At 39.3% G+C, this 24251-nt stretch overlaps 1 protein-coding gene across 2 annotated transcripts in view; it reads left to right on the forward strand.

The window, feature by feature from the left end:
• LOC126377251 (uncharacterized) overlaps positions 1–24251 on the forward strand; it is a 114012-nt gene that overhangs the window by 53770 nt on the left and 35991 nt on the right. For both annotated transcript variants that reach the window (XM_050024972.1, XM_050024974.1), the window contains exon 2: positions 10315–10497. In XM_050024972.1, the coding sequence (XP_049880929.1) occupies positions 10318–10497 (180 nt within the window). In that variant the 5' untranslated portion in view covers positions 10315–10317. The remainder of the gene's footprint in view (positions 1–10314; positions 10498–24251) is intronic.

Consider the following 24251-nt stretch of genomic DNA (forward strand, 5'->3'; position numbering starts at 1 on the left):
TCGTTACCAGAAATAGTGACGTAGAGGCCATAAAGCAACGGGTGTACGTTAAATTGGGTGTATATCGGAGTTGACTGGTAACCGACCTCTCACGTTGGGCCACTCGAGTGCTATTTGTGGCTCGCTTAGAAGCCATCTCCTCTAGATTTATAGGCCGAATAAAAGAAAACAAAATATATACTTACGTTGCGTGAGAACACTTGGCTAGGCTGGGGTAGGCTATTTGTATGTATGTGTATATATTATATGCGTTATATAATATACACAAATAATATTTATATTATATGTTATTTGTATATTTATTTGTGTATATTTATTATTTATATATATTTTATTTACGGTGTTTTTTTAGTTATGTTGGTGTAATTGTATGTGTATTGCACCATCCCGTGCTCCAATGCATAAACTTCAGGTACAGAGGGTAGATGTTACAAAGATAATAATAAGACCGCTGTGTATACATTGTTTTAAGTTTACGCGGTTATTATCATAATTAAAGCATGTGCTTGTTACTATGTAATAACGGGTTCTTACCGCGTTTAAATGGGAGTATGAGACTCCCGATATAAACCCCCTATATAATATCGGGAGTCTCATATCCCCATTTAAACGCGGTAAGAACCCGTTATTATGTGCTTTAATTATAACTCAACTTAAATAACGTAACATAGTTTATTCCTTTCTGTGTTCTAATACCAACTATCAGTGTACAATATAGGGTGACATCTACGTAAGATTCTACGTGGTGGCTCGTAGCGACACATAAGAGATGCTTGCGAACAAAACACAATGCGGAAGTTAATTGGACTCATAGTCTACTTTGAGTTGTCATTGTTGCTAGCTGCCTGAGATTGTGCTGATTTTCACACATAACACACATTCGCTACTACATCCCTTAAGGTACATACATACATACATAAACTCACGCCCGTAATCCCTAATGGGGTGGGCAGAGCCACAAGTAATCAAAGACAACTTGCAGCCACTGTTGATACGAAGTCCTAAGATGGATATGATGAACCTTATGGTGATAAGGGATCAGCCTATCGCCCATAACATTAGTCCATCATGTTAGAGGACGCAATCCCTCTGTCGGTTTTTACGACATGCCCGGGAAGACAAGCAGCTGAACGTGTTCTATGTTTTTTATTTGCTCCCAGAACAGCATAGAAGCAGCATAGATCCCTTAAGGTATTCAGAGATAACTAATTAATATACATACATAAACTCACACCCGCAATCCCTAATAGGGTGGGCAGAGCCAAAAGTAATTCAAACTCGTACAGAGACACATACAGAGTTACTCACTCACACAGAGTGACTCTTCTTCTATCGTGTGGGTTGTGAGGTGAATTGCCAACCTCATCAACTCTAGTGTCAGGGTTATTATGTGAGCCGCCAAAGCTAGACATGGCTCATGTAACGACTAATTACTACAAATTTAACTTCTTCTTCTTACTTAGAAGAATACAGAGTGACTCACTCACATAGAGTGACTAGCTCACACAGAGTTACTGACTCACACAGAGTGGCTTTTCTTCAATCGTGTGGGTTGTGAGGTGAATTACCAACCTCATCAACCCTGGTGTCAGGGTTATTACTGAGCCGCCAAAGGCCCCTGACATGGCTCATGTAACGACTACTTACTACAAATTCAATTTCTTCTTACTTAGAAGAAGACAGAGTGACTCACTCACATAGAGTGAATCACTCACACAGAGTGACTCACTCACACAGAGTGACTGACTCACACAGAGTGACTGACTCACACAGAGTAACTGACTCACACAGAGTGACTGACAAACACAGTGACTGACTCACACAGAGTGACTGGCTCACACGGAGTGACTAGCTCACACAATGACTGACTTAAACAGAGTGACTCACTCACTCAGAGTGACTAACTCATACAGAGTACGCCTCTCAGAGACGCTTTACACCCTTTCGTACGAGTGCAAAATTTAGTTTTCTATTCATCTATAACTTCGAATTTCGAAATCCTCGAAAACAATCCAGCAAAATCCTTTTATCCTTTAAACTTCCGAAAACTAGTCAAATTGATAACAAGCAATGATCTGCCGTTCCTGAGAATATTCCCACTCCGGAAAAGTTACGAAAAAAGGACTTTACTATTTAGCTATTTAAGTATTTATTTTAACGGCCTCCGTGGTCCAGTGGTTGAGCGTTGGGCTCACGATCCGGAGGTCCTGCGTCCGAATCCCAGTCGGGACATATCACAAAAATCACTTTGTGAATACGGTTATTATTGAGCCACCAAAGGCCCCTGACATGGCTCATGCAACGGCTTAACGTGCCTTCCGAAGGCAAGGATCGTCTTACTTTCGGACAATCAGGTGATCAGCTTGTAACGTCCTAACCAAACTAGGGATCACAAAGTGATTTGTTGCCACTGGGATTCGGAACCAGGTCCTCCGGATCGTGAGTCCAATGCTCAACTGGACCACAGCCGTTGATTGATTTGATTATCCAAGAGTTCTTACAACAGGAACATTCCCATTTTGGGAAAATTCCACGAAATAGCACATCACTAGCGAGCCCAAGTTTCGCGGCGCATTAAAATTTCGCCCAGCGTCTATCGGTTTCAATACTGAATTCTGGCGACGCGCCAGGAACGATTTTGATCGAATTTCGGCTTTATACTATGTGCATTTTGAGTTGGGACTCGCGAAGTTTCTGGGAAACAATTGTAAACAGGAATGTATTTGGAAGGACTCGTGGGCTGGTTTGATAGGTTGTTTTTTTTTTTTTCATAATACTTATTACTAAAGTTATAATACCTAATGGAATTACAGTAGGCAGTACACTGAACAGGCCTGCCCTTTTTTATATTAAGATCTCTCTTCCAGACCGTACTTATCTCAATCACAAAGGTCCCGGGTTTGAATCCCGGTAGGAACTTATTGGGATAGGACATTGTAGGCTGATCACCCGATTGTCCGAAAGTAACATGATCCGGATCCCTAATATTAACTTCACGGACTGCCTCCGTGGCCCAGCGGCTTAGCGTTGGGCTCACGATCGTCCCAGATTCGAATCCCGGTGGGACATATCACAAAAAAGACTCGGCAAACATGCTAGATGCACTACAAAAACGGGGCTTTGCCATGAGGATACGAAACGCGTCATTGTATTGAACCCTAATGGCACTAAACTTTCTTCTTGTGCATTGAATCCACAGGTTACTGGCATACAAGTTTTGACAAAACGCCTTGAATAGGGTTATTTTAACTTCCCTTGTACATCTGTGGAATCTCCGTGCCAACATGTTGCACCCGCAGCAATAAAGTGCTTTTTACATAAATCTTACGACTTTTTACTGCCGGGAAAGTTCCCGAAGTGGGAACATTCTAGGGAACGGCACACCCCTGGATCCCACACGAGAGAAAAAGCAAGATTAACTGCAACAGGGTCTTCTGGTGACTTGTGACGCCAAAAGCTATCACGGATGTGACTTGTTCCTTTTTTATGCCAGTTTTTGTTTTCTGGCCCACAATCTCTATCTCCGGCCCAGACAGGGCCCTATAGTGATTGCCAGTTGACAGGCGACGTGCGCCGAGCTCTCAGCATTAATCAGACAACATGATGAATACCTTCGGTGCGGGGCAAATTTTAACCCCTACCCCAGAAATAGGGGCACTTTGAGTAAGTTACAGACTTAGGTGTGTATAGGACTTTAGATGGTGTGGTGTATCTATAGGTTAGGTATGTGGCAGAGAGTGAGAAAGTAAATACTCAATAGAATAAGGAATAATACTACGTATAGAACGGCAACTCTCCGCTCCCCACCAGCGGCTGAGCTAGGTTTACCTCACCCCCCTCGAACATAGTTTAGACTTGAATCGTATGGCGTCTGACGTCACACAGACAGATGCACATGTACGATAATGTCAATGTGTATGTCTGTGTAAAACGAGGTTGTTTGCATGAAGTGTCCGGGGTGTATTAATAGTAATTAACCCTGACACCAGGATTGATCAGGTCGGTCATTGAACTCTCATCCCCTACGAGCGAAGTAGACGATAAGAGTCAAAACTAATAACAACAATCACCCTCTAAAGACATTTAACAACTCGCTGAAAACAAAGCTATAGATTTCATTGAATTTCAAAGTGAAAGTAACTTTGTAACTCACTTATCGCAATCTTCGTTTACTGAACTAGGATATAAATTCAATGGAGACACTCCCTAACGACCTATGTGGATCAGTGGGTCCCAGGTTCGAATTCCGGAAGGGGCATATCACAAAAAATACTTTGTGATCCCTAGTTTCGTTAGGACATTACAGGACAGTCAGACGACAGTCTGACGCTATGTTAAAATTAGCTCAGACGCGGACATGGTGGGGAGCGGAGAGTTACCATTCTATACGTAGTATTAATTCTTATTCTATTCTATTGAGCCGCAACAGGCCCCTGACATGGCTCAAGTAACGACTACATACTTACTTAAGTAAATAGTAGCCAGGATCGACTGCTTAACATGCTTTCCGAAACACAAAATCATTTTATTTATCGGACAGTCTGCAGGCTCTGCACGGCTACCGCGCCGCGCACGGTGCGATATACTATATGCGATATACAGGGTGTTAGTGACATCGTAACGAATACTGAGGGGATGATAAATTCAGACCATGATTCTGAGATGATATCAAGTAAAATTTTCTTGTATGGCTACCTGTATGTACTTGTATGGGGTGTAAGTGACAGCGTAACGAATACTGAGAGGGATGATTCAGCTGATTATTCTAAGGCAATATCAAGTGGAATTTAATATCGCAAAAGTATAAAATTGAAAATAATCAAAAAAAACAAAAAAAAAACATGAATTTTGCGACGGAAAATTCCACTTGATATCAACTCAGAATCATGGTCTGAAATCACCAATCTACCACCTTCTTCTTATCATGTAGGTTCTGAGGTGGCCCCTGACATGGCTCATGTAACAAAACTCCTCTCCAATCCCGGTATTTTCGGCCATTAATTTTTATAACGAAAGTCGATAAATAAACGTCAATAAAAATGTAATAAATCCGGAATCTTGGGATCGTAAATAATGTTTCCTGACAATAAAGGTCCGACATAGAATGTAACCTAGTGACCTTCCTCACAGCGCAATCCGATATTTATTTATTTATTACAATTCGTTTTATTATTACATACATACATAAACTCACGCCTATTTCCCACCGGGGTAAGCACTCGTACGTGTTAGTGACATGGTAACGAATACTGAGGGGGATGATTCAGACCACGATTTTAAATTAATATCAAGTGGAATTTTCCGTCGCAAAACTCACGTTTTTTTAGTCTTTTTATATTATTTTTAATTCTATACTTTTGCGATGGAAAATTCCACTTGATAATTATTAACTCAGAGTAAAGAGTTGAATCATCTCTCCCAGTATTCGTTACATTGTCGCTTACAAGTGCAAACAGGTAGCCGTACAAGTAGGTATGGGTGTTAGTGACACGAATACTGAGGGGGATGGTTCCGACCATAATTCTGAGTTGATATCAAGTGGATTTTCCTGCCGGAAAATTCATAAAAATTTTAGTGTTTTTTTTTTAATTGTTTGCAGTTCTATATCTATACACGACGGAAAATTCTACTTGATATCAAATTAGAATCATGGTCTGAATCTCAAAGTTTTCATTACGATGTCACTTACACCCTGTATACCCACTCCTTAATCAAATCAAATCAAACCTCATTTATTTCAGATGGTCCATATTACATTAATTAATTACACACTTAAAAAAAAATCTTAGGTATAGCACGCCATCTATATTATTTTTGGGAAACGTAGAATGTTTATAGCTTCACGCCCTCACTAGGCCAGCCCCCAAAGGACAACAATGAGAGGTCAAGCACTGTTTAACGTTAATCTTCCCCATTTATTTCCAGGTTAACTGTCTGTTGATAACAGTCTTAGGAATATTTATTAGCCTCACAGTGTTTCTTTAAAAATACTTCTTTCGGAAAGCTCACTGGATCTGATAAAATTAAACGAAGGAGAAATACAGCTATTATTTTCATGATATTATTAAAAAAGAGTACAAACATAATTATAATATATATAGCTACAAACCCACTGACTGACTGACTCACTCACTCACTCACTGACATAATTGTTCTCCCAGAAGGAGCGTCGGGGGGTAAAAATGGTGTATGGGGGGTGTGATCTGGACCTCCCGGTGAGTATGGGAAAACTTCCAGATCTTGGAAAACTGCTCCGCATCAGGGAGACACCCTACAGCCTGGCGCAACTATTATACCTGGATAAGATTTTTTTTCGCAAAACCTATTTAATTCTTGGTCAAATTCAATCGCCGGTGAAAAAAAAACAAAATGGCGGAAAAACAAGATGGCCGCCATACAAAAATTTGTTTTCCCAGAAAATGTCTCGGAGGTAAAAATGATGTATGTGAGATGTGATCGAAACGTCAAGCTGAGTATGGAAATACTGCTTGATCTTGAAAAACTGCTCCGCATCAGGGAGACACCCTACGGCCTGGCAAAACTATAAAACCTGGAGCAATTTTTCTTTCGCGAAACATATTTAAATCTTGGTCAAATTCAATCCCCGCTGAAAAAAACCAAAATGGCGGAAAAACAAGATGGCCGCCATACAAAATTTTCGTTTTTCCCGAAAATGCCTCGGGGGGTAAAAATGATATGAGGAATGTGATCGAAACATCATGTTGAGTATAGAAATACTTTTCGATCTTCGAAAGCTGCTCCGCATCAGGGAGACACCCTACAGCCTGGCGAAACTATGGCACCTGGAACGATTCTTTTTTCGCACAACGTATTTAAACCTTGGTTAAATTTTATCGCCCGTGAAAAAAAATCAAAATGGCGGAAAAACAAGATGGCCGCCATACAAATTTTTCGTTTTTCCTCAAAATGCCTCGGGGGTAAAAATAATGTATAGGGGTGTCATCGAAACGTCAAGTCGAGTATGAAATTACGTCTGGGTTTCCGATGTCTGCTCCGCATCAGGGCGGCACCCTACGGCCTGGGAAAACTATCGCACCTGGAACTTATTTGTTTTCACGAAACCTATTTAAATCTTGGTCAAATTTTATCTCCGGTGAAAAAAAAAACAAAATGGCCGAAAAACAAGATGGCCGCCATACAAATTTTTGTTTTTCCAGAAAATGTCTCAGAGGTAAAATTGATGATCGGAACGTCATCTTGGAAAACTGCTCCGCATCAGGGAGACACCCTACGGCCTGGCAAAACTATTGCACCTAGAACTTTTTTGATTTCACGAAACCTATTTAAGTCTTGATCAAATTCTATCACGGTAAAAAAATGGCGGGAAAACAAGACACGCGAGCAGCTTGCTGCGAGCGAACCACGCGACATCTAGTTATTATTATAATATATATAGCTACAAACCCACTGACTGACTCACTGACTGACTGACTCACTGACAGGGTTGTTCTCCCAGAAGGAGCCTCGGGGGGTGAAAATGATGTATGGGGGGTGTTATTTCGATCTCCCGGTGAGTATGGGAAAACTTCCAGATCATGGAAAACTGCTCCGCATCAGGGAGACACCCTACGGCCTGGCGAAACTATTATACCTGGATATTTTTTTTTTTCGCAAAACCTATTTAAATCTTGGTCAAATTCTATCGTGGGTGATAAAAAATCAAAATGGCGGAAAAACAAGATGGCCGCCATACAAATTTTTGTTTTTCCAGAAAATGTCTCGGAGGCAAAAACAATGTATTGGGATGTAATAGAAATGTCATGTTGAGTATGGAAGTACTTCTCGATCTTGAAAAACTGCTCCGCATCAGGGAGACACCCTACGGCCTGGCAAAACTATCGCTCTCGGAACATTTTTTTTTCCACATAACCTATTTAAATCTTGGTCAAAATCAGTCGCCGGTGAAAAAAAATCAAAATGGCGGAAAAACAAGATGGCCGCCATACAAAATTTTTGTTTTTCCTGAAAATGCCTCGGGGGTAAAAATTGTGTATGGGGTTGTAATCGGAACGTATTGTTGAGTATGAGAAAACTTCCAGATCTTGGAAAACTGCTCAGCATCAGGGAGACACCCTACGGCGTGGCGAAACTATCGCACCTGGAACAATTCTTTTTTCGCACAACGTATTTAAACCTTGGTCAAATTTTATCACCGTTGAAAAAAAATCAAAATGGCGGAAAATCAAGATGGCCGCCTTACAAAATTTTCGTTTTTCTCGAAAATGCCTCGGGGGTGAATATGATGTAAAAGGGATATGATCAAAATGTCATGTTGAGTATGGAAATACTTCCTGACCTTCAAAAACTGCTCCGCATCAGGGAGACACCCTACGGCCTGGCAAAACTATCGCACCTGGAACTTTTTTGTTTTCACGAAGCCTATTAAAGTCTTGGTCAAATTTTATCGCCAGTGAAAAAAAAAACCAAAATGGCCGAAAAACAAGATGGCCGCCATACAAATTTTTGTTTTTCCAGAAAATGTCTCAGAGGTAAAAATGATGTATTGGGGTGTGATCGGAACGTCATCTTGGAAAACTGCTCCGCATCAGGGGTCACCCTACGGCCTGGCAAAACTATAGCACCTAGAACTTTTTTGATTTCACGGGACCTATTCAAGTCTTGGTCAAATTCTATCGCGGTAAAAAAATGGCAGGAAAACAAGACACGCGAGCAGCTTGCTGCGAGCGAACCACGCGACATCTAGTTATATTATATAAAGCTACAAACCCATGTACTGACTGACTGACTGACTGACTGACTGACTGACTCACTGACAGGGTTGTTCTCCCAGAAGGAGCGCCGGGGGGTAAATATGATGTATAGGAGATGTGATCAAGATGTTCCGATGAGTATGGGAAAACTTCCAGATCTTGGAAAACTGCTCCGCATCAGGGAGACACCCTACAGTCTGGCAAAACTATCGCACCTGGAACGATTCTTTTTTCACAAAACCTATTTAAATCTTGGTCAAATTCTATAGTGGGTGAAAAAAAATCAAAATGGCGGAAAAACAAGATGGCCGCCATACAAAAAAATGTTTTTCCAGAAAATGTCTCGGAGGTCAAAATTATGTATGGGAGTGTAATCGGAGCGTCTTGTAGAGTACGGAAAATGATCTCAATCTTCGAAACCTGCTCCGCATCAGGGAGACAACCTACGGCCTGGCAAAACTATAGCACCTAGAACTTTTTGGTTTTCACGAGACATATTTAAACCTTGATCAAATTCAATTGGCAGTGAAAAAAAATCAAAATGGCGGAAAAACAAGATGGCCGCCATACAAAATTTTCGTTTTTCTCGAAAATGCCTCGGGGTGAATGTGATGAAAGAGGGATGAGATCAAAATGTCATATTGAGTATGGAAATACTTCCCGACCTTCAAAAACTGCTCCGCATCAGGGCGGCACCCTACGGCCTGGGAAAACTATCGCACCTGGAACGATTCTTTTTTCACCAAACCTAATAAAATCTTGGTCAAATTTTATCGCCGGTAAAAAAAAATCAAAATGGCCGAAAAACAAGATGGCCGCCATACAAATTTTTGTTTTTCCAGAAAATGTCTCGGGTGTAAAAACGATGTATAGGGGTGTTATCGGAACGTCATCTTGGAAAACTGCTCCGCATCAGGGAGACATCCTACGGCCTGGCAAAACTATAGCACCTAGAACTTTTTTGATTTCACGAGACCTATTTAAGTCTTGGTCAAATTCTATCGTGGTAAATAAATGGCGGGAAAAAGCTTCGAACTAACACAGGACACGCGAGCAGCTTGCTGCGAGCGAACCACGCGACATCTAGTATATGTATAAGTTTACTACGTGTAGTCAGAAGTACATCCGTCACTAGATCAATTAAGTACCCACGCCTCAACGAGCTTTCTGTTAGACCAACATTATGTATTATTATAATTATACATAACTAGAATAATAGATCAATTAAGTACCCACGCCTCAACGAACTTTCTGTTAGACAAACATTATGTATTATTATAATTATACATAACTAGAAAAATTGATTAATTAAGTACCCACGCCTCAATGAGCTTTCTGTTACCAACATTATGTATTATTATAATTATACATAACCAGAATAATAGATCAATTAAGCACCCACGCCTCAATGAGCTTTCTGTTAGACCAACATGTTGCGAAAGAACCTATCAAGTTGGTCTAACAGAAAGCTCGGTGAGGCATGGGTACTTAATTGATCTATTATTTTAGTTATGACTCTCTGACTACGCATCAGATCATTTAGCCGATGTAGTTGATTAATCTACTTTTCTCTCTCCCTCAGAAAATGTCACCGATAACCCGGCTAGCGAGTGTGTGTTTGCTGCTCACCCTGGTGGCGACCGCTGCCGGCATCAAGTGCTGGCGCTGTGGCCAGTACAGTGACGGGGTCGGCTCCATTACGCCATGCGCCAACCGGACCGCCGCCAAACTCGACGAGTGCCCTAGCAACGCGAAGTATTGCATCGTAAGTACGCCTCTTTTGTTTAAAAAAAAAGTTAATGAATCCAAAAAATAAATAAATAGAAAATAAAATAAAAAAAACAAAAGAAAAATATCGTTAAGCCGTTTGTCCCGGCTATTAGCCGTAAAAACACCTCCACCAACCCGCATTGGAGCAGCGTGGTAGAGTATGCTCAATACCCCCTCCGGTTGAATGAGGGGAGGCCTGTGTCCAGCAGTGGGACGTATATAGGCTGGTTATGTTATGTTATGAATAAAATATCATCGTCATCATCAGCCCATTAACGTCCCCACTGCACAAGCACGGGCCTTCCCTATGGATAGATACGAGTAGGGAGAACGGGCCTTAGACCACAACGCCGGACCAGTGCGGATTGATGGTTATTAACGACTGCTAATGCAGCCGGGACCTACGGCTTAACGTGGCTTCCGAAGCACGGAGGAGCTCGAAATGAAAACTTTTTTTTTTGTTGTCATCCATCCTATGACCGGCCTTTGCGAAAGTTGCTTAATTTCAACAATCGCAGACCGAGCGCGATTACTGCTACGCCACCGAGCTCCGCATAAAATATTTTTAAGTATATTAAATAAATAAAATAAAAAAAAATAATAAAATAAAATATTATTTCAATTTTTTTTCCAACTGGGCTACCACGGCTCCGATAACATCCAAATGCATACCACAAAAAAGACAGTATAACCAGTACACAGAAAACTAATAACCGAAACATGTTAAGCGGCCGAAACTAGGCACCAAACGGCACTGGTGCCATAAAACTGGCCCCATACTCTAACAGATGTTACTAATGGCTAGTGGTTCCAGTACTAACTGTTGTAAAACTGTTTTGCGACTTAATAGTATATCGTTACAATACTTAGGCCGCGTTCAGGGATAACCGTGGCGTCAGGGTGCGCGGGGCGTTAAGCGTTTTTTCCTTCATGAAGAGCCGTGGTAACCCAGTTGGTAGAACGCTTGCCTCTTTGAGGTCGCAGGTTCGAATCCAGCACACGCCTAAACCAATGATTGTCGAATTTGTTTTCGAATTCATGTTTAGATCATAAATGATTATCACGTGCTCAGGGGTGAAGGAAAACATCGTGAGGACACCCACATTCCCGCGAAATGCATTTTTGGAGGTATGTGACCTATGTTGGGCTGGTTTTCCCTTCGCGGGTTGGAAGTTCAGACAGGCAGTTGCTTCTGTAAAAAACCGGATTTGTCAAATGTTTACGTTAGGTAAGCGGACTCTGTGAAAAACGGGACAATGGTAGGGTGATGATGATGATGATAATGGAGATGCCTCGTACACGTCAAACGGCCATCAAGCACCACGTCAAGAAGCCGTCAAGCAACGGGTCAAGCGGCGCGCGCAGAAAAAATCCAAGAAGAAACCAACAAATCACAAAATCACATCTGTCAATGTCAGTCAGTTTTAGGTATCCGAACTTAAACTAGGGTGAGGGTTGGTTTAGCGATAGTATGAGACGTTACACCAAGGTATAAGTTATTCCGAGTTTATTTGTAAATTGTGCTTATTCTTAGGTTGTGATCAGTATAAAAAGTTACACCAGGTTTTTTTTAAGGCCGCTAATACATTTGGGTCTGCACGGTAACCGTACCGCGCGAGGCGCGAATTATATCGAGAGCCTCCACTAATAGACGCAGCGTTATCTACGTACTCGTAGATAGACATCGTACGTCTATAGGTCGCCTTCGATATAAATCGGTTGTCGTGCAGACCCTGCAGATTGGCATACAACCAAGCCTATCTTCCTAACTAAGTAATTATCTAATACCAAACTACTAAACTCGAATAACTGTACTATTCGATCGACTAATGCCATTTTTACGAGGCATAACTATAATGGGAATCTGATATGGATCACGGGTGCGGATTTAATAGATACCTATTCCATTAACGACTAGAATCGCGATTCAACTCAGTTCAATCCCTATTATGCAAGCTTTGCGAGCCAAAATCGTTAGGTTAGGTTCAAAAGAATTCTAAAGGATTGTGTCTGTTTCCAATACATTATTACTATATAATGTAAGTACTTATACGGTATTATTTATGAAAGAAAAAGCCCCTTCACCAATTATAAAATACTTTATATAATTCAATCTAGTACTCTTGTTAATACAATAATCTCTGTTAAATTCCATCGCGTCTTTCTGCGCTAATGACAACTGCTCAAAGGTTTTGGGTTGGGACCTTATCTCGGCGACATTAGATGGCGCAAGTGTAGCCATGCCATTCGGTGATCGAAATTATTATTTTTGTCATAGATAAACTAAGCTAAATGAGCTCTACACCTTTTTGCCACTACTTGAAGGTCTCAAGAACCTACAAACAATAAAACATATTATAAATCCTTCCTATTTTCTATAGGTTTACTCTGGGTCCATCGCAGGATGAACTAAGTATGGTATCCACACGTCACCGAGGTTTCCGTTAGGGGATTCTCTTAAAATGCATAAATGTTTTTGTCATAATTTTAATTATCATAATCCTCTTTGCATAACATTCTTTAGCATAATAGTACTTTAGAATAGAATAGAATAACTTTATTCCCAAAACAGTGCAGTACAATAGTAGAGAAAATAAAGATAAGTATACAAATCAAAAATACACTGCCAGGGAAAAGGGACTGACTCAGCATGTTGTTGCGAAGGATAGTAGAAATACCACTCTTAGCAACACTGATATTCTGCCGGTACCTAAGTTACGCTTATAAATACTTTGAACTGTCGTGCCAACAAAAAGTGTCGGGATTTACTTACAATAAATAAAAAATAAGCAAATATAATTATGAAGAAAATATAATGAATTAATTGATTACGAAAAATATGAAAGTATTAGTCAAAGGTAGATAGTATGCCAAGGGGTTAAAGTATACATAATAGATACGACAAATAAACAGATGTGTAAAATAAAAGCCACAGATAAACAGATAACGAGAGAGATTCATAAACAATATATATTATGACAAGTAGATGTGTATAACATAATTTATTATGAAATAAGTATAAAGTTCAGTTACTTACCGATAATAACATCTAGGAATACTGGTTTGTTAGGTATAACTTATTATTGGACTTATATTTGTTGGTATAAATTTGATTCACATATAAATAAGTATCCATAATTCTTTTTTAGAATAATAGTGTTTTGTCATAAAAATGAAATGATGATGTGTGATGATTGAGAAATGTATTTTGGAGGTATAAGTAAACAAGTTTTCAGCACATTTTTTGTGCTACATACAGTGTTCACTTTCCTAACCTGTATTGGGATGGGTTTTCCTTTGCGAGTTGGTACGTCAGACAGGCAGTCGTTTCTGTAAAAAACCGGACCTGTCAAATCTTCGTGTTAGGTAAGCGGACCCTGTAAACGGGATAATGCTAGGGTGATGATGAGTTTTATTTATCAATTTTCATTAGACAAGTGATAACACGCATCATCTTCGAACACGTAGTTATTTTATACACATTGTTAAGTACAAACCACAAATACAAAAAATAAAGATGAGACTAACAGACTCGTATAGACCTGGATTACTTGTTACTAGGAACAGTATTCTGCTTCAATGAATAAATCTAATGATCGTTATGGTTGCAACGTATCTCTGAAAAATAGTTTACTACAGCGTTTTTAAAAAATAAGGCAGCAAGATGAACTTAATACCCACACCTCACCGAGCTTTTTGTTAGACTAACATGATAGGTGGACCTCGGTGGCGCAGCGGTAAACGCGCTCGGTCTGCGATTGTTGAAGTTAAACAACTTTCGCAAAGGCCGGTCATAGGATGGGTGACCACAAAAAAAAGGTTTCATCTCAAGCTCCTCCGTGCTTCGGAAGGCACGTTAAGCCGTTGGTCCCGACTGCATTATACAGTCGTTAATAACCATCAATCCGCACTGGGCCCACGTGATGGTTTAAGGCCCGATCTCCCTATCCATCCATAGGGAAGGCCCGTGCCCTAGCAGTGGGGACGTTAATGGGCTGATGATGATGATGATGATGATACGTGGTGCTGGTGAGCCGTATCGCCGTCTATAACGGTCGAGCCAAATTTGTTAGTGAAAACTAATAGACAAAAATTTTCGGCACATTTTTTTGTGTTACATACAGTTCACTTTCCTTTTTCTTTAATCCGAATATTAAGGTGCTAATTCTATTCTATGCTGTGTAAAATCATTTTAAGGTATAATGGGTTATTTTCAGATTAATATCCATAATTATAAGTATAAGTACATCAGATTAGATTAGATAAATTAAAATTAAATTATATATAAAATCAAATAAAATTAATATTATTAATAAAAATGAAATACACGAAATAAAATAAAATAAAATAAATTGGTGCCCATTCGGGTGCACACAAACCCAACCCAATTTCAGTTCGACAGCTCCCAAATGAGTGCCGCCCTGCACTTACAATAAGTGCATGAAAGGGATAGAGCTAATTTTAGTCCTGTCAACATACATACATACATTTTCATTGCAAGATGTGTGATGTTATGAAGACTTCAGTGTTCTTGCTCCCTCCTACATCTATTTAGCAGGCGTTGGTGAAACATCCGCTAAATTGAAATGGAATTGGGCGGGACATGTCTGCCGTATGCATCCGGAAAACTGGGCCAAATTTACATCTGACTGGGCCCTAGAGAGTCGTTGACGTCGACCGGACCTTGACGACGATGGAGGGAAGAGCTTGACACCTTCCAGAACACCTAGCAGAACGATGCCCAAGACAGGGAGGGTTGGAAAGAGAAGGGGAAGCCTTTGCCCAGCAGTGGGACATCAATTGGGTTGTGAATTAGGTTCAAGATAAATTATGAAATACTGATTCCTAAATAAAGACAGATCTAAAACTAACGAAAAACTTTTTCTTCTTCTATTTAACTTATTTATGAATTTTAGTCGAGAAAATGTAATAATAAATCCGACATTTTATCACATTTTTCTATGACAGTGTGCTTTTTCATACAAATTCCATAGTAATTTCTTATTTTGACGGTAATAAAAATAACTGATTTGACTAGTTAGATAGTTTCCAACTAAATATTATGTTTTTTCTAGATGATGATTAATTGAATGATGAAAGGTGATGACGATAAATGATGAAACCTAAGCCCCCACCCTCGGAGTAGAGTTCGCCTCCGAACCCCAAACGAATAAACTCAAAAGTCCGCATAAACTTTCGAGTTATGAAGCGGCTTATTGGCACGAAGCGAAAATAGATAGGTACACTTTGTTTATTGAATATTCCCATATAATAACACTATCGCGAATGTTTGCCGACTAAGTTAATGCGATCATTAACTACAAAACACCACTTCGTACTAATTATTTTGATTATTCAATGAAGAAAGCAACCATGACGTTTAAGTTCCCGCCAAAAAGCCTCATTAAGTACAGCAAACTGTTACTTTAAGTTATAAGTAGCTGTAGATCTTATCCTATTCTTATTAATATTATAAATGTGAAAGTTTGTGAGTATGGATGTCTACCATCGGCTAGCAATTCAGGCATGCGCTGACAAAACCGTTACACATATGTAATGTATGATATGATGGAAATGTTTATCTTAAATGGTCCTACAAAAAAGCCAGGCCTATGATTACGGCTGTGTAGTGGTTGATCTATATACATAAGAGTCTATAAGTAATTAAATTTAATTCAAATTCAAAATTCAAAAATATAAATTCAAAAATATCTTTATTCAGTAGGTAACATAGATACACTTTGAATCGTCAATTTTCACATAACGAACGTCTCATCCGCCTAAAACTACTGCAGCTTCTCACAACCTGTATAGCCGGGTAAAAGAAGCTGCAAGAAAAACCTTGGCACAGGGCCCTAGACGATCTTTAAAAAAATAAAATAAACAAAATATTTCTATACAATTGAGTAATTTAGCTGCCTAATATCAGTTCTCAGACAGTTAATCCCATGCATTCATATCTTAATCATTTAAAATATCGGAAATTATTACCGCGAAAACAGAAATCCACGCGAACGAAGTCGCGGCGGTCGCTAGTTAGAAATAAAAATAAAACAAATATTTATAACACTAACAGTTATTGCAACTAAGCATGACAGGTCGCATGTTACGGGCTATGCAGTTTTTCTAATCACTATAATGTAAACTGCAATATTGATAAGGCACAGAACCTATTTTTATTAAAAATGTAGTTTTATTTCCGTATTTAAGTAGCTACAATGCTATAAAAAATAATTAATTGCGTTATAAAACAGTGGTATAATCTGCGGCGTAGTATAGGGATATATATATTTTTTTTCTACTCCTCTACTTTAATCTGGCATTTAAATAACCAAAAAGTCTAATATAAGTACATACATAATTAAACTCTTTGAAAAAGTGTACGCTCTATGGCCTATAAAAGCATTGTTTACAAAGTGTAACTGTACTATAATGTCGCCAAAAAAGCATTGTTGTTGTTTTTTTTTTTTTGACCTGGAAACTGGCACCTTTACTTTGTTTGGTGCCATAGGTATACTATAAAAAAAAAGTATACATTTGCCGCCATTTTCCCGCGCGTTGGAAAATAAATTGGAAAATTTTTGTGTTTCGTTTAAAATTACGTCGTCGTAGAAAAAGTATTGTATGCAACGTTGTATAACTAGGTCAAAAAATGCTCGTGGCGTCTCTTATTGCGATGTTCGCCAAGGCTCACATCGCAACTCACGCCACTCGCATTTTTCGACCCTTCTTATACAACTGTTGCATAAAATACTATTAAGTGACTTCTCGGTAGATTTGTCGCATACGACATTAAACTATTTTGCCGGGTGTATACACTACACTACACTTCTCTACACTACAGACACTCTACAGTGCGAGACAGTCTCACAAAGTGATTGAGCATCATAGTGTAGTATAGAGAAGTTTAATGTAGTGTAGCCTGGCAAAGAGTTACCGTTATACACGTAGTTTATTCTTTATTTTACAAGCATTCATGGAACAGATATCTTATCAGATGCCCCTGCCAAGCTTTACCAACTCAAGACTAAACTAACAAGATGTCAATTTTGAAGGGAGTTTAATTGAACATTTGACGGAATAACAATTAATAAACTATGTGGATGCGGGTGTGTTTGTAGAAGTTACCCGGAAGCGAAAGTTATGATTATGTTATTTGTGATGGTTATAATATAACATCGAATAAGGAATAATCCGCTCCTCACCTGCGTCTGAGATAAGTTCACCTCACCCCCCTCGATAGTTTAGACTTAAATCGTATGGCGTCAGACGTCACACACACAGATGCGCTTGTACGATAACGTCAATGTGTAGTGTCTGTGTAAAACGAGGTGTTTTGTATGAAGTATCCGGGGTGTGATTATAGGTAAGCCTATATTCAGAAAATCACACTTCTAATTCATAATATAGTGCAGATTTTTTTCTTGTTTACTTTGATAATCTTATAAAATCTATAAAAGGACCAATGAGTGAATGTTATCCGAGATAAACCTACAATAGCATGTAGTTACCTTCATGGAAATTCCGCTGAATACTCTAATACTCGCTCAGAATCATGGTCTGAATTACTCATCAAAGTTTTCGTTACGATGTCACTAACACCCTGTATAACAAATCATATCACATCTTTGTTTTTTTTTTAAGTAGGTTTGTCCAAGCATAAACTACTTGGCCGGACAAATGGGCAACTCTATTCACGTTGACACCTAAGCATATTTAGTTCAAAAACATCCATAAATTATACATTTTCCTCTTTCCTTTCTGCAAAATAAAAGTCACAACTAACATAATTTATCTCTCTGCCGTTCGTACAAAACTCTTTCAAAGTGAAAACACTTAGCTTACATTTATCTCCCACACAGTTATCACTCAATTCTCATTTTTAATAAATAGCTTTCAAAGATATTGGTATCAGCAAAAATACAGCAACATTCACTCTGCGATCCAGTGGTTCAGCGTTGGACTCACGATCCGGAGGCCCTGGGTTCGATTTCCGGTCGGGACATATCACAAAAATTACATTATGGTCCATATTTTGGTTAGGACATTACAAGCTGATCACCTGATTGTCCGAAAGTAATATGATCCGGGCTTTGGAAGGAACGTTAACTATTTACTGATGTAAGTGAGTAATCGTTACATGAGCCATGTCAGGGGACTTTGGCGGCTCAATCATAACTCTTAAACCAGAGCTGATGAGGTTGGTATTCCACCTCAGAACCCACATGACAGAAAAAGACTGAGTGACCAAAATTGAATATGAAATTATATAACATAACAATAACATTTCGCTTCACGCTTGTATCCGTAGAGGTGTAGGCATAGTAATAATTTAGTAATACATCTACTCCTCGCCATCTATGTTGTGCTTTTTTTTTGAAGTGACTTATTTGTAGATTTGCCGCAGATGGCATTAACTACTTGGTCAGACAAATGGGGAGCGCTGAAGGCTCTCACCCGGTACAACGTTTAAGAAAACAGGCCTGAGGGTGCCCAGTTGGCCGCGAACCTCGGCTCAGGGCGTAGTCTGAGAGAAAAAAAAATTTGAAAGAATTAATCGACTCTAGTGGGTTGATAGCGATAGGCGCTGATTGAGGGAAATCGTCGACTACGCCGGTGGGGTCGGTATCGGGGTCTTGAAGTGTTTGGTGTCGCGAGCTGATTGGCTGCCTCTATGGCTAGAGTAATCGGGTCGTCGGGATCGTATAATGTATTACGTCCTTCGCTTATTTTGTGCAAACTCAGTATGTATGTTATGTACCTATATTTTATCATACAGAAGCAATGTAACCTATCGGGAACAATATTATCAATTAAACTAATTATCGAGTTGTGTTTACTCGCAAACCCGCAAGTAAAAGCTAGTAATATGTAAATATTTCAATGGGCAAGTTGAGCCCTTTTGATACCCAACACAATACCCTTGTATATGTCCTCTAGAGGGCGCCACATTAGACTTAACGTGACGTCACACAACCTTTAACCACCGGATAATCAAGTCACTATTGACACTTAATTTCAACTTAATTTTTTTTTGTTTTCCCCGAACGACAAGGCAAAGGGAAACTATGCCCATACGGCCATCTTATGTATTTTATTTCTTGATGATTTTAATGAAATGATGAAAGGTGATGATGATGAAACCTAAGCCCCCACCCTCGGAGTAGACTCCTTTACTCCGAACCCCAAACGAATTAACTCAAAAGTCCGCATAAACTTTTGAGTTATGAAGCGGCTTCCCGGCACGAAGCGAAAATAGGCAGATACACTTTGTTTATTGAATACTCCAATATAATAACACTCGCGAATGTCTTCCGACTAACTTAATGCGATCATTAACCACAAACGTGACACATAATTCCAACTTCATTTTTTTTGTTTTGGTTTTCCCCGAAGGGCAAGGCAAAGGGAACTATGCCCATACAGCCATATATATGTCTTATGTATTTTTTTTTCTTGATGATTTTAATGAATGATGAAAGGTGATGACGATGAATGATGAAACCTAAGCCCCAACCTTCGGAGCAGACTCCTACTCCGAACCCAAACAAATTAACTCAAAAGTTCGCTTAAACTTTTGAGTTATATTTAAAGCGGCTTGTTGGCACGAAGCGAAACTAGATAGGTACGATTTGTTTATTGGATATTCCGATATAATAACACTATCGCGAATGTTTTCCGACTAAGTTAATTTATTTATTTATTTAATAAACACACGTAACAGGTTACAGATACAAATCTTATGAAATAATACACTTTTTGAGGTTCAGACTGTAGCCCAACTAAACGTATGCAAGTTATACAATACTATGGTGAGAAAAGACGACGCAAAATAAAAGATATTACAATAAAATATACTTAGCTCCGCAACAACATGGTAACAACTACGATTCATGGATCTACGGCCTTATGCGATCACTAACCACAAAACATCACTTTGTATTAATTATTTAAATTATTCAATGAAGAAAGCAACTGTCCCGTTCCCGTTCCCGCCAAAAAGTCCTATTTCTACTTCAACTTTATGATTTATGACAACCGGTCCTTCGTATAGTAGACAACTTCTCATTTTGGCTACTTCTGATTAGGTCTACTTCTCACTTGGTCCTTTAGTCAAGTATAGAAAAGACACTTGTCCATAGAGAATGACTGGAAAATGTATCCCAAGCTACGAATAAATAATAAGTCAGGAAGAGTAATTATGAACAAACGCCGGCGAAATATTGGCCCCACGACATTCTAAAAGGTCGTAAATCCATAAAACCAATCAGTAGCGATTCCGTGACGCGCTTCATTGCGACAAGCGCTGTGATTGGTTATCAACAGGCATCGTAATAGAGGTTGGTGCGTGTGTTTCCGGGGTTCTCAAATCAAGGATGTTGTTATGCAATGCATGGGTGAGTATAAGTAAAAAAAAATACGAAACTAACGGTGGATTTAATAATTTTCAGTGTTTTGTATTTCGGATGAAGCGTGTTCCTGAATCATGTATTCAAGTAGTATTATTATATTGCATGTTTTGTGTTTTGAATTAATTGGTATTTAGTAAAAACAACTATTCAATACTTCAAATTTTACTTGGATGATATATAAATATTTATAATTACAATGTGACTTTTTATTTACTTATTATTTACTGTAATAGGATGGAAGCCGATCATCCTCTCTTCTTTCGTATCGAACTGCTTTTATCCATTTTTGCAGTCGGTTTTCATTTTTGGGGAAAATAAAAAACTGAAATTTCGATAAGACTAAATAACAGACAAACTTATATTTTGCTGGAAATTGTTAGTATTACTTGACTGCATAGTATTACAAATTATAATTTATCTGAATTAAGCTAGGAACTTTTTGAATAATGCGGACCAAAGTACAATGTGTTTACGAGAACAGAAATGTTATATTTACCGAGGATAAGTTATTCCAGTTAACTTTTTGCTGCGCTTGTTTCGTTTCCTACACCAACTAACTACACATGACGACATTTTACATAATATTTCATTGTATTTCCATAGAAATATAGCATAAATCGAGCAATGACATACGTCAGTGATGGCGCGAGGCAGATTGAAGTAGGTGCGAGTAGTCTTTTTAAGCCCCGCCCACTCAGTGTACATTTTAGTGGCGTCAAATTGTGAGCGTTGTTACTCTTCCTGACTTATTATTTATTCGTAGATCCCAAGTCAATCCAGGGATAACTGACACCTTATTTGTTAAATTCTGATTTGTGGTTTAGGAGTAAAGAGGGCACAGACGTACGATAAGGTGCAAAAGTCCAATCAGTTTCTTGTAAAGTAAAAAAATATCTGGTTGCACTTAAGACCTCCAGCCGGGCCTGTATGAGATCCACGTCGCGCGCGGCTCGAATCGAACGCTTGGACCAATAAACGATGCGAATGCTATCTACGTACATGGACGCCAAATGGCTAATATTGCTCGAAGCGCTCAATATAATTCGCTCGGTCGTCGTGCAGACCCAGCTGGTTACATGTCGTTTCTCTAATAGACCAAAAACACCTACAAAAACATACATAAACTCATAACACACGCCCGTATTCTCCGAAGGGGTGGGCAGAACTACAAATAATCAAGAAACTATTTGCAGCCACTTTTGATACATAGTCCTAAGGTGGATAATGATAAACCGTATGATGATAGGTGATCAGCCTATCGCTCTTACAGATGATCCATCATGTTCGACAGGACGCTGTCATTTTAACAAAAACAACACAAAAATATAAATTTTATAATTCCATAATTTCACCACTCAGGGCTCAGTGACTGCACTTTTGCTCTTTGATTGTACATGCATAGCGGTCAAACACATAACCCTCCTTTTAGTTCGCTGCAGTCAGTTAAGAAATAGATCGCACGTTTCAGTCTGCCGCCAGAATAAACCATGTATTTAGAGAGATTGCCCCTCTCACAGCGTATTCTGTTTCAAGATATCACTTCGCCGCCTGAGAGAAAACGTCTGCAGCACCTAGGTATATAAAGTAAGTATAAGAACCTAGTAGGGTTGCCAACTACTAGTGGGAAATATAGTATTTTTGACAAATGGTCTAAACATAGAGGGTGTTAGTGACATCGTAACGAATACTGAGGGGGATGATTCAGACCACGATTCTGAGTTACTCGTAATATCAAGTGTAATTTCCCGTCGCAAAATTCGCGTTGTTGTTTGTATTTTTTTACTTTTTTTTTTTGCGCCTGTGCCCAGCAGTGGGACGTATATAGGCCGTTTAAGTTTGTTTTTAATTTTTGTACTTTTGTGATCGAAAAATCCACTTGATAATAACTTTGAATCATGGTCTGAATCATCCCTCAAAATTATCGATACAATGTCACTAATTGCATATACGATATTTGTTTTTATATCACTCACCCGTGCTTGGGGAAACTCAAGGGAAATTAAGTACTACGAAAATGCAGACAATCATGAATTATTTCTTCGATTGTGTTAAAGTATAAGTTTAAAAACTAAAACCCGACCACGGAAAAAGGGCTCTAAAAAGTATCATCACTAATTTAAAAGCCACACTCTTGTCGGTGTAGCATTCTCCATGCTACTTTTTTAGAGAAAAATAGGGCAGGGGATTTCCTTTTGCATTCCGCCCTGCAGTACTCTGACACGAGTGGGATGGCGCCCAGAGTAGTATATTTCAAAGCCGTACTAGGACTCCTGTCCTCCGCCTCTCAATAGTACCGACAGTTACTGCTGCCCTCTGTTAGGTTCCATGTTACAGTCCCTGTGACTTGCCCCTTCCATCCTGCATTGCCGCACCGATGCCTCCCATCTCCGCCTCTGCAAACGTTGATGTCTTCACCCGTATCCCTGGGTAAGGATTCTACATAATACCCCGTAGGTCTGGTCTAAGAAGTATGAAACAAGAAAATGTTACTCTGAAATTCTTTGTTTAGGAAATAGCTGAGACACCAAACGTGACGATCCGCCTCCGCTCAAGGTACTTCAGAATAGGTACAAATACTTTAGTGACTCAGGTACCCAATTACTCCAGCCACAGAGGCGGCTAATCATCTCGCGACGACAAACTCTTCACGACCCCGATACGAACCACGACGGCGTGGGTCGACGATTTCTCACATTCAGCGCTCATCGCGACCTACTAGTGTCGATAATTCTTTCAAAAATCATCCCCTGAGACGACGCCCAGAGCCGAGGTTCGCGCTCAACTGGGCACTCTCAGTCCTGTTGGCTTAAATTTTGTACCCGGTGAGTGCCCCATTTGCCGGCCAAGTAATTATTGCCATTTGCGAAAAATCCACAAAAAGTCACGTCAAAAAAAAGAAAAACAAAAAGATGCATGCAAATAGGTACGCGACATAGATAGTACAGTCATGAGCAATATCATGTACCTACTTTAGAACCTTGTCGCACTATCTTATTTGACATTGAATGAAACTTACGGTTTTATTTATCAAAAAAGTTAATGTGACATGGTTTCAAAGTGTATACATATTAGTACTCGTGACCGTACCTACAACAAACTGGTTGTTTCTAAAAAAACGGTTGGTTGTTTTTAAAAATTTCACCGAACAGATACATTTTAGAATACATCACTAGACTGAACTCAAACTGAAATGCTTATCAGTTGCCAAATTCTCGCAGCTCTCAAACGCCGGCCATCTTGCCGCCGTATCTTAATCATATCGTTGAGTAAGGGCCTGTCCACACCTCCACAAGGCGACGTCATATCGTTAAAGAATAATAGAATGGTAACTTTCCGC

The sequence above is a fragment of the Pectinophora gossypiella genome, chromosome 22, assembly GCF_024362695.1.
Source record: "Pectinophora gossypiella chromosome 22, ilPecGoss1.1, whole genome shotgun sequence".
NCBI lineage: Eukaryota > Metazoa > Arthropoda > Insecta > Lepidoptera > Gelechiidae > Pectinophora > Pectinophora gossypiella.